At 32.6% G+C, this 12,918-nt stretch overlaps 1 protein-coding gene across 3 annotated transcripts in view; it reads right to left on the minus strand.

The window, feature by feature from the left end:
• Positions 1-3,766: 3,766 nt before the first annotated feature.
• The window catches only part of LOC126745058 (tudor domain-containing protein 7B), a 42,837-nt gene continuing 33,685 nt past the window's right edge, over positions 3,767-12,918 (minus strand). For all 3 annotated transcript variants that reach the window (XM_050452742.1, XM_050452740.1, XM_050452741.1), the window contains exons 19-23: positions 12,828-12,877; positions 6,856-6,912; positions 6,600-6,801; positions 5,148-5,302; positions 3,767-5,097 (exon numbers count right to left, since the gene is read on the minus strand). In XM_050452742.1, coding sequence (XP_050308699.1) covers positions 4,874-5,097; positions 5,148-5,302; positions 6,600-6,801; positions 6,856-6,912; positions 12,828-12,877 — 688 coding nt within the window. In that variant the 3' untranslated portion in view covers positions 3,767-4,873. The remainder of the gene's footprint in view (positions 5,098-5,147; positions 5,303-6,599; positions 6,802-6,855; positions 6,913-12,827; positions 12,878-12,918) is intronic.

Genomic DNA, 12,918 nt, shown 5'->3' on the forward strand with positions numbered 1-12,918 from the left:
ACAGAGAAAAACAGAGCGCGAGAGGGAGAGCTATAGACGAGGGAACGCCCCCTTTTTTTTTAAATTTATACGACAAGTGCACCGACTAGGACAGAAAAAAAAACTAATAATTACGTAGTCAAACAAAGGGTAATCATTTCCGTTCGTTAGTGGCAATTAGACCTGTTGAACGGTGGTTTGAACCCTTCTTCCTTAGAATCTTCGCTTAGGTTTATTATTTCCGGTAGAGAGATTGGGGGAGTCAAGGCAGACAGGGCATATATTATAAAAGAAAATGCGGGTACCGACTTTATGGATATTGCAAGTTTAGTAAAGAGTTTCACAATATTCTTCTTCTTCTTCTCTCTAGTTGACTCTTAGTCCCGTGCTTGCACTTGCCCATTCTAGACAAATCTGATCATCTGGTCTCATAAAGTAATAGTGTTCTTATTAATCTATACTACCTCTTTACTCACTCTATCTCTTTCTCTCCTGTTGCTTCTCTTCTCTATTGATAGGTCCAATAAGCATCATTGTGAGAACCTCTAATATACAGTGTGTCCAAGATAAGGACGTCTATCATGGAGATCTCGGCAGCTACAGGAGATACGAGGTTGATTAAATTAGAGAAAAGTTGCACATTTTAGAGCCCAACAATATGCCGTTTAGAAAGTTTTAAACTTTTGAGTAGATCCGGAGACATTCGAGAAAAACCGATTTTTTTTTAAATTTTTTTTGGCGTTATTTAGATAACGCCATAGAAGAGATATGGAAAAACAAAAGACACTTTCTCATGGCCACTTTTTAGGTTCTAAAAAATAACATTGCGAGATTTTTCGTACGACGTTTCGTTTCGAAGAAACCATCATCAACTTAATTTTTTTATATGGCGGGTAAAAAAAGTACACCCTGTATAAAATAGCATATTTTTTTACGATTACAAGGATGTATAACACAATATGTTCCTATAATATTTAAATGTTAAAAATTGAATTTTTATTAAATTCCGATGGTTTTATTGTTGAAACCATATTGGGGAAATGATGAAATATGAATATCTTGATTTTTTATCTATGGATCTCAATGATTTTTCCGTAATTGATTAAGGAGTCCTTGGAATATCCCAGAAATCAATAATTACAACATTTCAGTAACTAGAAATCAAGATATTCAATTGCCAATAAGAGGCAAATTATTTTATTTCTTCCAGGCACTCCAGTGAGAAAAGTGTCAATATCTTGATTTCTAGTCTATGGATTTAAATGATTTTTTCTGTAGTTGTTTAAGGATTCCTGGGAGTATCCTAAAAATCAATACTTACAACTTTTTAGCAACTAGAAATCAAGATATTTATGTGCCAATAAGAGACAAATTATTTTATGTCTGCCAGGCACTCCAGTGAGAAAAGTGTCAATATCTTGATTTCTAGTCTATGGATTTAAATGATTTTTTCTGTAGTTGTTTAAGGATTCCTGGGAGTATCCTAAAAATCAATACTTACAACTTTTCAGCAACTAGAAAGCAAGATATTCATGTGCCAATAAGAGACAAATTATTTTATGTCTGCCAGGCACTCCAGTGAGAAAAGTGTCAATATCTTGATTTCTAGTCTATGGTTTTCAATGATTTTTTCATTAGTTATTTGAAAACCCTTTCGAGTATCCTAGAAATCAATAATTATTACATTTCAAGGACTACAAATCAAGATATTCAGTTGTCAATAAGAGGCAAAATATGTTATTTCTTCCAGGCACTCCAGTAAGAAAAGTATCAATATCTTGATTTCTAGCCTATGAATTTAAATGATTTTTTCTACAGTTATTTAAGGAGCCATTGGAGTATCCTAGAAATCAATAATTACAACATTCTAGCCACCAGAAATCAAGATATTTATGTGCCAATAAGAGCCAAATTATTTTATTTCTTCCAGGCACTCCAGTAAGAAAAGCGTCAATATTTTGATTTCTAGTCTATAGTTTTCAATGATTTTTTCAGTAGTTGTTTGAGGAGCCCTTCGTGTAATCGTATTTCTTAAAAAAAGAGACCTTGAAGATACACGGAATTCTCAACTTATTCCTACCTTAAAATATTGAAAAAAAATCAATTCTCATCTCTATTGATAGGTCCAATAAGCATCACTGTGAGAACCTTTATTTCAAACACGAGAAGCTTACCTAGCTGTGTAATATAATTCAGTTATTAAGGAATAGCATGGGTCATAACTTACACACTATTTTTCAGATCTATGTCAAGGTAGTTCTTGAAGACGTCGACACTTGTAATAATCATAGTTTTTTCCGCTAGGGTGTTCCATTACAAAAAGTTTACCATTTTTTAAGCTCTCTTAATTCAGTAGATTTTTGTGACTCTTTTTTTTGCAACCGCTATAATTTTTCTATATCTTTGACACAGAATTACAGAATACTTTATTCTGTAAATCTGTGTCTTTGATATAATATAGAGGTTCCATGCTGTAACTGCCTTCACAATTTGTGGCCCTATATAACTTTTATAATTCGTCATTATCATTTCCTTTGAGTGGTGTTTAAATGCTCGTTTTATGGGGTAAATAAAAGAATAATTGGCCTTTTTTTTATTTTTTTATTTCTAATCTGTTGTAACTCTCACTCCTAGGTTATTCTGCTCAAAAACAGCTACTAATACTGTTTATCCTGTATTTTTGTTTGGGTAAATTGGTCCGATTCTAAGTACTAAGAGAGATACAAAAGAGAAAAAAAAAAATTTTATTCCAGGCACTCCAGTGAGAAAAGTGTCAATATCTTGATTTCTGGTCTATGGATTTTAATGATTTGTTTAGGAGTATTTCTTGGTGTATTCTAGAAATCAATAACTACAACATTTCAGCAACTAGAATTTAAGATATTTAGGTGTCAATAAGAGACAAATTATTTTTTTACTTCCAGGCACTCCAGTGAGTAAAGTGTCAATATCTTGATTTCTAGTCTATGGATTTTAATCACTCTTTCAGTAATCGTATGAGAAGCCCTTGGAGTATTCTAGAAATCAATAATTACAACATTTCAGCGTCTAGAAATTAAGATGTTCAATTGCCAATAAGAGACAAATTATTTTATTTCTTCGCCTATTATTAATTGTGTTATTTTGCTGTAGTTATGCCCGCTCTACAAGGTACTGGTATCATTTTAACAATTTAATATTGTGAACTATTAATATTCAATGTACATGTGAGATTTAGCCACATTATATTTAACTGCCTGGAAAAAAGAAAATCGACTTTATCCTGGCTTATCCTAAAATACTAAATATATTCTTTTCATGGCAAGATATCGACTTTGACACTGACTTTGGCGCCCAACATGTGGGTCAATCTCTCATATTCTACAAATACCCCAAGAAGTGTGAGAAAACAATTTTGTTGACGAATGTCTTGTCGTCAATCTTTTCCACTGTTTTTATTATAACAGAAGCAAAACTGATAGGTGTAAAAGATTTATCAGGATACCAATCCTTTTCGGTATAACGGTAAACTTGTTCTTGCAATTCTACCCAGGTGAGGAAGAATTTTCTCTTGTCCGCTGTGTACTTGTTATTGCCCAATTCAATCAAATTCAGTGGTTTTAGTCATTTCCCAGGCTTGGGGTAATTTATTGGGACTGTTTCTATAGGTTCGCACCATATGTTTGAAGTGTAGATACCATCTGGCTTTTTGAAGGCCATTGTTTTGTGCAATGGACCAGGATCTTCTCAGCTTATTCACCACGTGCCGGTGTTAAACAATGAAAAAGGGTTAAATAAAACTAGAATCAATATTTTAATGATTTTATTATGAAAAGGAATAAATAAAACCGAACATTAAAGATTATGAAAACAAAAAAGAGGGCCCATTCTGACCTAGTAACGATACACTAATATTAAACAGTTGCTATGTAATATAATTTATCTGTAACAACAAATACTACAAAACGGGAACATCTATACATAATACTTATTTTAAGTATAATCAACGAGCAGATAATAAATAACAATTGATTAAATGAATATTGCGTTACCTTGGGCAACTAATCATACCATTTATTATTGCAAGCTTACAAAGTATATTGGGCGAATTGTATAAATCAAACGTTAAAAAATAAGTAACGTGGGTAAAAAAAATTGTCCACTAGGATTTACACAATTCTGCCATCAAATTAAACCACCCTATTATATTGGTTTGTAAATATAATCATTATGATTAAAATAAACGTTTCAATAAATCATGACGCGCGCCACATTTCAAATAGTTGCAATAATTGGCAATAACTTTAAATTTGTTACACTTTGTATGAAGAATATATAAAAAAGTGGTGGCAATTTGACCAGTTTGTAAATATATGTAAATCATCAGGATCTTCGCTATTTCAACACTGAACAATTCCGCCATTTCTTAGCCGACTTCGGCAGATAAGCAATAGTAATAATATAATCACTGGTACACACTTCAGAGATAAAAAATTCGATGAAACGGTGGACTTTGCTTAAAAGAAGACGAAGGAGAAGGTGCGAGTTGCATCGATTACATGAAAACGGTCGCCAGATTTGACCCTGTGCGACTTTTTCTTACCAAACTCGAACAATCACTGGCCGGACATAAATTTGAGAATTGAAGAAGGAGGTTGTGACCTCCACTTTGCAAGAAACGTATTAACAGGTTAAGGCATCGTTGAGTCAAACGTATCGAGTAAAATAATTTAGAAAAAAAATCAAAGTTTGCTATTAAAACAAAGTTGCCGTACCCAGCACTCAATAAACTAGTAAATATGGCACACAGATCGCGACTTTAACCGTCATAATTTCAACTTTCAAAGACACTTAATCGCAACTATTTAAAATATGTCAATCACGTCACAATAACCAGTCAAAATTATAATTTTTTTTAATCGTCCTTAACGGCGATCCCTTGATCGATCAGTTCTTTTGCAACATCAACGTCCTCTTGCGACGAAGTGTCGCAAAGTGCCAATTTTAACACTTTATCGGACTCGTACAGGTAATCCTTCTCCATGCTGATCAACGTTCCGAAAAAGGTTTTCTTTTCGACGTACTTTTTGAAGAAATCACAGTCCTCCACCGTCCATTTGTTTTGTTTCGGTTTAATGCCTATAGGATCAAAACTTAATCACTGTAAATGAAACATGAAAATAATGTACCTGCTAGTTTCGCTTTTAGCGCCTGATACGGCAACTCCATGAACTCCTTATCCAAGGGTACCAAGTACTTCACCGGAAGAGTTTGGTAGTTTCCAAAATCACAGTAAAATACTGACACCGAAGAAGCTGAATTGATTACTTTAATTACGCTAATCCTAAAACAAAAAATACAGTAAGAACCTGCATATTTTGACGCTTTTATTGGTTTAGTTATGCCGATGACATTCAAAACTACCTACTTCCAGAATGTTAGCAATTTACCAGATACAACCAACCAAGAGTTAGTGTCTCGATTAATAGATAAAGATAACTTTTTAGCATCAAGGTTGACCTTATTAGTCGAGTAAATTTTTTTTTTCTATTCAATGTTGCAAGACAACCATTAATTATCATTGTAAGGACAAGAAGACCTAACACATTTTTTAAATTGGTACTAGTTACAATCACCTGGAAAAGCATCAACATTTTCTAGAAAGGAAACAGAAGTAACAATATAAAGAAACAAGAAACCCCATTAGAAGTCACATTTATTGAAAATATTTACATAACATGCGGAGGAAAATTGATGATGAGAACTTTTAATAATATATATTAATTAATTAATATTGACCATACAACTTTTAACAAGGTAAAAAACTAAAAATAACAAGAACAAACTTTGTATTGATGAATTAGAAAATGAATTTTGGCCGTAACAAAAATACTACATCAGGAATAAAAATGTGACAATATTAACTGATATTTTGCATAAAAACTTTAAAATAAGTCACAAACTTTGTAGATATCTCCAATTGGTAAAGAATGGCCAATACAGTTGGGAGTAAATTTTACTTATTGTACAGTGTAATTCATCTTATTTCTCTTAATATTTGCCTTAGGATGTATAAAGTGATTTAGAACTAGTGTGTATTCATGACCTTATACCCTATCTTGATCACTATCGTGACCCTATTCAAGTCTGAAGCCCTTCCTAGAAAAAATTCATTTTTAGATAATAATTAGAGGTCTAAAGTGGCATAGATCCATGATCCAGTTATTTCCTTTTCAAGTCAGTTATGTTAAATGCTGCACACTGCATACGGATTTATTATTCAATTTTTTATTGTCTAACAGTAACAAATTCAAAGGACAACACAATTATTATAATTAGTAAAAGTTAAAATCCAGTTGTAATTATTCAGTGACTGGCTAAAATATTGTGCAAATTCATTTTATTATCATATGCTGAATTTTGAAAAATACCTATAAATAATATCGTTTTTATTAACAGGTAAGTTATGAAAATATCATCGATGCAAGATTAAATTAATACACAATTGACTAAAGATAAGTAGATAGGAAGGTAGGTAGGAAATTAAAGTCATATTTGCAGTTTCTTTTTGGTCTACACCAACAAACAAACAAAAAAATTAACCCAGATATATTTAGATTGAGTCATAGTAATGCGTGTACCTGTACCAACAGCCGTCTTCGTACTTTGCAGCGTAAATACTCCCCGGTAAAACGTTCTCGACCTTTAAAGTCCCATATTCTAGTTTCTCGTAACGCGCTTGCAGTCGCTCCATCAACTCGTACAATTGCTCATTAGAATCGTACGGTTGCACGAAAAAATTGTGCGGGTGTATCGCTACTGGCACAATCAATTTGTAAAAACCTTAAAAAATTTGAAAGAATGAAAGAATATATGACTAGACAAAAGTGTTTTTACCTCCTCCGACTTCAGGCAAAGGGGGACACTTTAGTAGACCGGTAGACGGAACTTTATCTGAAACGTAATAAAATAATCCCTAGAAATGATAATTATAAGGATGATTTTCTTTTGTATTTAATTGCTATATTGTGTCCCAACTAAAAGTCAAAGGGGAATTAATGCAGACATCTTTGACTTTTTGATAACTTAAGCTCACTTTTTAAGCTGCTACGCTCTAAATGTGTACACAATACTTTCAGAAACATGAAATTAATAACTGAGACGCGTAAAATGACGCATTAAAGTTACATAGTTTAGAACTTGGAAAATTATTGTTTTTGACAAATGAAACTTTAAAAGTGAACTGACGGTAGACTTCCCATCGACTTTTACTGCTTATTTGATTTGAAGGATAAAAGAATACCACTCGGGCCCTTTTAAATCTGATAAAAAGAACCATATGGATACTAGAACATTGCTCTACACTTATTTGTGACTTCTGTAAGGCATACTTCTATAATGTTATGGTTTAGCTGTAGTGCAGCATAAATAGACACAATAATGCGAAGCAGTAGAGCGTGTACAAAGATCGGAAAGCATATTCATAATCTGCCAACGCTAAGCTCGTTCGGCTTGATTCGTTGCATCGGTTGTTCTAGCGTAGGCAAAATATGTACACGGAATTGAAACGTTGGCACATTATAAAATAACAAAAGTCAGTAGATTTGTTCGCTTGCTTGTGTTAAATTGTATCCTCGTCCATTCAGTTTATCGCTTTCATTCAGGTCATTCAGGGTATTATAAAATTAATATAATGTCTGACAAAAGGCCAGTTAATTATAATTATTTTGACGAGAATCCCAACGAGTTTAGAATAGATATAAGTACAGTCGAAGAGGTTGAAGTAAGTGTGTTTATTATCTTTAATTTTTGTTCTAACCTATAAATTACTCATTTCGCGCGTTTTTGATTTTCAATTTAACCAGTTAATCACTTGGCGCGCTTGAGCTGGGGTGTTACCTATAGTAGTTTCACTGTCTAAATATATTCTAATAATATTATAATAATAATTGGAATATCTTTAGATTATTAGACGGTGGTAATTCTATAGTAAGTTTCTGCATATTATATCATAGTATTCACATTGAGACCGTCTAATTGGCGGATCCATTTATAGTATCATTTTACTGAATTCATCATTTTTTTTTTGGTTATACTTTCCGCTTGTTTCAGTTAATATATACCTCTCAGTTTTTCTATATCTAGTTGTGCTACTTCCAAGCTATTTTCCTTTAAAAATAGCCAATGCTTTAATAAATAATATTTATTAGTTTAGTTTTTATGATGCTTATTTTATTTATAAATAAAATTATCTGATAATTATAAAAGAAACCCAGAAATTTTTGACTTAAATATTCATTAATATTTTATTAAATAAAAACCCCAAAGGTTATAGGAAAATATAAAAAATTACACTGTACCTTACACAGAGTCATTTTTAGAATTATTAGATTATAGATTATCATTTTGTTACTAAAAATTCAAAAAAAAAATATATTTTTGAATCATAAACATCACACTGTTTTGATGTTAGTGGTTTAGATATAAATCTATAGTTGCATTTTGGAATGGAAGTTGACAACTATTTTTTAGGTTTTTTAATGCAAAGAAAATATACACTGCACCGCAAAATTAACCGGACACCCAAATTTTTTCTATAAGACACAAAACGATCATGACCTAGTTTAAATACCCATAACACCTTAAAAAATTAAGCTATTGAATCGATCAATGACTGACTATAATTTCATGATCTCTGTGATCCTTTGGCGACGACAGTATTTTCTACACGGCGATTAAATTTTTTGGAGCAAGCGAGTCCATAAGAATTCAACTACGAAAGATGTTAAGCATCCTGTAGAAAATACTGTCCAACACCAAAGGACCACAGAAATTAAAGTTATAGCCAGCAATTTTTTTCAATAATTTTCTTTTTCAAACGACTCAATAACTTAATTATTAAAGGAGTTATGAGTACTTAAACTAGGTCATGTTTGTATTGTATCTTCTGAAAAAATGTTGAGTGTCCTGTTATTTTTGCGGTGCAGTGTAGTAGGTGATATTTCTTTACAGGAATGGGTGACCAAATTTATTGAGGTAACAAAAGTTACTTGGCGATGCACCACCGCTGTAAAAACACCAGTTGCAAAATCGAGAAAAAATATTTTAAGAAAATACTACCACTGTCACTTCAACGTAAAACAATTTCGCTCCACGAAGAAGTCTCGTAACATCAAATGTCCTGCGAAAATTAAAGTAGTTCTTGAAAAGCCTAGACCACAAAATTCAGAGGATATAAAATTTTGGCCATTTATCATTACACTTAACTTTGATCACAACCACACTATAAGTAGCGGAGAAGCTCTTCTGAAAAGGGGCATTCAGCAGCATCTGCGTACCACACATTTATCGCTATCAAAATGGAAGAACTAGGCGATGAATATGAACGTTATGTTTTAGATAGATACGTTTGTCCAACTAAATCAGATTTTTCAAATTTGTGGGCTAAGCATTTCAAAGACAATTATGGTGAACGTACTGGTGAAGGAATGCTAGATACATCAGAGCGCAATTTAGATAATAATAAGTCAACCATGTCTAAAATATTAAGATCTGGGAATCACTATGCCGTTTGTTTGTGTACACCTATTATGCAAAGAGCTGCATATAATCTTATTTAGTCGTCCGAAATATTATTCGTGGATGCAACTGGCAACTGTGACGTGCAAAATCATAAGGTTTATTTTTTTGCAACTGTATCTCCGGCAAGAGGTATTCCAGTAGGGTGTGTTATTTCTAGTTCGCAGAAAGAGGAATTATTTGATTTAGCAGTTTCCACCTTAATAGAAATTATGCCCGTGAAAATTTTTCCAAATGTAATACTGACTGACGATGATCTAACTGAGAGACGTGCTAAAGAAGCATTGGCCTAAATCAGAACTGCTGCTTTGTTCTTTTCATGTTTTAAAAGCAGTTTGAAAATGGTTAGGAGCAGCAAATAATCATATTCAGAAGACAGATAGGCAGTTTATATATAAAATGTTCAAAAATATTTTGGGATCTAAAAGTGAAGAAGACGTTGAATTAAATAAAAAAATAATGTTTGAGCAATGTAAATATCCACAATTCTTAAATTATATTAACAAATATTATTTGGCAGATAACAAAATCAAAAGGATTCACTGGAAAGAACTAAGGCATTTAATTTAAACCAGTTAACTGATTTTGTTATTGTCAATTTTGAGTCTTATTACAAACAAAAACTATTGGATATTGTTTTAAATAGGGAAAGGAAAACTGCCTTACGTCGTTATTATCCAGATGAGAAAAATGTTTCTTTAGATAAAATAGAACAGCTTTCTAGTAGCAAATACCACGTCAGAAGTAGTTCAGATTCATCAGAAACCTACTTTGTTGATATGGTATCTGGTATTTGTTCTTGACCGCAAGGATGCTCAGGAAAACTGTGTAAGCACCAATTGGCTATAATAAAACAATTTCATATAGTGGATGTTGTAAATACTTTGACACTTGCTACTAGAAAACAAATATATGAAATTGCAACTGGCACAAAACCGTTGGCAGAAACATTTGCCCCGTTCAAATTATCTGATATTGAACAAACTAGTACTCATAAGACCTCACATACAGAAACAAATAATAAAACATTAGAAGAAATTGACAGTGAAAACATACTAGAAAACTCCAGAATTCAAATAAATACACCATCAAATGAGGATCTCGAACATCTTAGACAAAAGTGGGAAATATTCAGCAATCGAATAATGCATCATTTAGAAGACGATCCGACTGGTTTTTATCCTGCTGTTAATGCATTTTTGAGTAATGCTGAAACGCATGCCCATAGTTTTACAGCTCTAATGTCTGGTCTCTACACTTCATTTAAATATAAAGGTGCCCTTCCGAAACGTAAAACACATATTTTACGTAAGGGTAAAAAAATGTCAGTCCAACCAACATCCGTGTCCCGAAGGAAATCCGCAATGACCGGACGTAGAAACTTAACAGCAGGAAGAAAAGTAGAAACTTTGGACAAAAAAAAAGCCCCTCATGCTCTTCAGAAATGTGTTGCGAGCAATATCGGTTTAGGTGGAAATAAATTTAAAAAATAAAGCATTTTATGGTTCTGTTATTTTTTTTTTAAATTAAAATATGAGCTAAAATATCGCAGTAAAAATTCCTATACTATAATGTCTTGCCTTGTCTACATAGTCTGTATTATTTAGTTCAACTTATGTAAGGCTTAAAATATGTTTATGTAGAAAACTAAAGATCTAAGTTAATACTTTTATAGATATGTAACTCAATCTTTTTAGCGTATATTAGGTGTATTATAAAATATATTCCTGCGCAAAACTTGAAGTTTTATGTAAAACACAGTTTATAAAAAACTTTAAAACGTACCTAGTATGCATAAAGTAAGTAACAAATTCGTTATTGAATAATCCAAAAATATTCCATATTTGCCTTATAAGTTACACTGTATTATATATTTTAATGCTAAAAGATGCGTAATTAAAAATTATTATATACGTATTCGTGGAAGTTTTCGAAATATTTTTGAATTACCGAGATAATAAATTTTTGTTCGTTATGTAAAATGCCAACGTGCTGGTTCCGCCTGTATTTATTGCCTACGCTAAAACGAATCAAGCCGAACGAGCTTAGCGTTGGCAGAATATGAAAATGCGATCGGAAAAGTGATGTGTTCTTACTGTGAACTCAGAACGTTAAGTGAGGATGTTAGATGAATTTTTGTTGACTGAACTACAAAAACTTCCTGGCTATAAATCAAACAACATGGTTCCAGTGGTATGGGATCCAATGCGTCTTTGTTACAAATTCATGAAATTGGTCCAGCCAAATTAATCTCCAGAAGAGATGATGCCATAAACTGGCCCCCGGGCGGTCCTGATTTGAGTCCGATTGACTTTTTCCTGTATAAATTATCTGAACGAATCTAAATTCTACATTAATAAATCAACATCCCTGGCGCAAAATATTCGCCACGAAACAAAAACCACCTGCCAGCTAATCATGAAAAAAAAAATTAATGTTAGATTGATCCAGAGGGTCTTTAAACGTACTTTTTGTCATTTAAATACGATTTTCTCAAAAATTTTAACGAAACTAATTGCTCTGGATTCAAAATTAAATTCTCTGCAAATGTAGACTTTGTCTAGCTAAGGAAAGGTACAACACGTGTTATTCGGCTCGGTTGCGCAGTAAATTTGTTTACGCCGCTGCCAAAGCAACGGTATCGATCGCCCCGATTTGCGTATAAACAGTGCCGTTGCGTTAATTCTTATATTTGTGTTCTGTGCTCTAAAATTAAAATTAAAAAAAGGCGCGCTACTGTCGCTAATCGCGCGTTATTAGGGGACAAAACTTGGCGCAGCTTTGAAACAGATGGTGTACCTTTCCTTAGCTAGACAAACTCTAGTTTTAGGTCTAAAAGCGAACAACTACACCAAGTTATCCAGAATTAAACCATTTAGTAGACCCTAAGGTCCCTTAAATGGACTTTTTGTCATTTAAATTCAATTTTCTCAAAAACTACTCAAAATATTTTAATGAAACAAACTTCCCTGGATTCAGAATTAAATTCTCTGAAAATGTTGTTTTAGCTCCAAAATCGTCCAACCCAAAGCTACCAAGTTATCTGGAGTTAAACCGTGAGATCCCTTAAAACGACTTTTCGTCATTTAAACTCAATTTTCTCAAAAACTACTCAAAATATTTTTATGAAACAAACTGCCCTGGATTCAAAATTAAAAAAAAAGTTATTTAGGATTTCTCTCTAATTTGAGGGTCACGAATGCAAGGGAGAATACAAACAGTTCCTTTGACAAACCTTGTATAAAGTGCGATTTTTTTGCAGATCAAACTCATTTACATTGAAGACTTACCTGAATTAGCGTGATTGCTTAGTTTCAGTTTTAAATGGTCCTCTTTTGAACTAAAATACACCAATATGTTAATTTTCTTTTATAAAATTAA

This window comes from Anthonomus grandis, chromosome 15 (genome assembly GCF_022605725.1).
Source record: "Anthonomus grandis grandis chromosome 15, icAntGran1.3, whole genome shotgun sequence".
NCBI classification, from domain to species: Eukaryota; Metazoa; Arthropoda; class Insecta; order Coleoptera; family Curculionidae; genus Anthonomus; species Anthonomus grandis.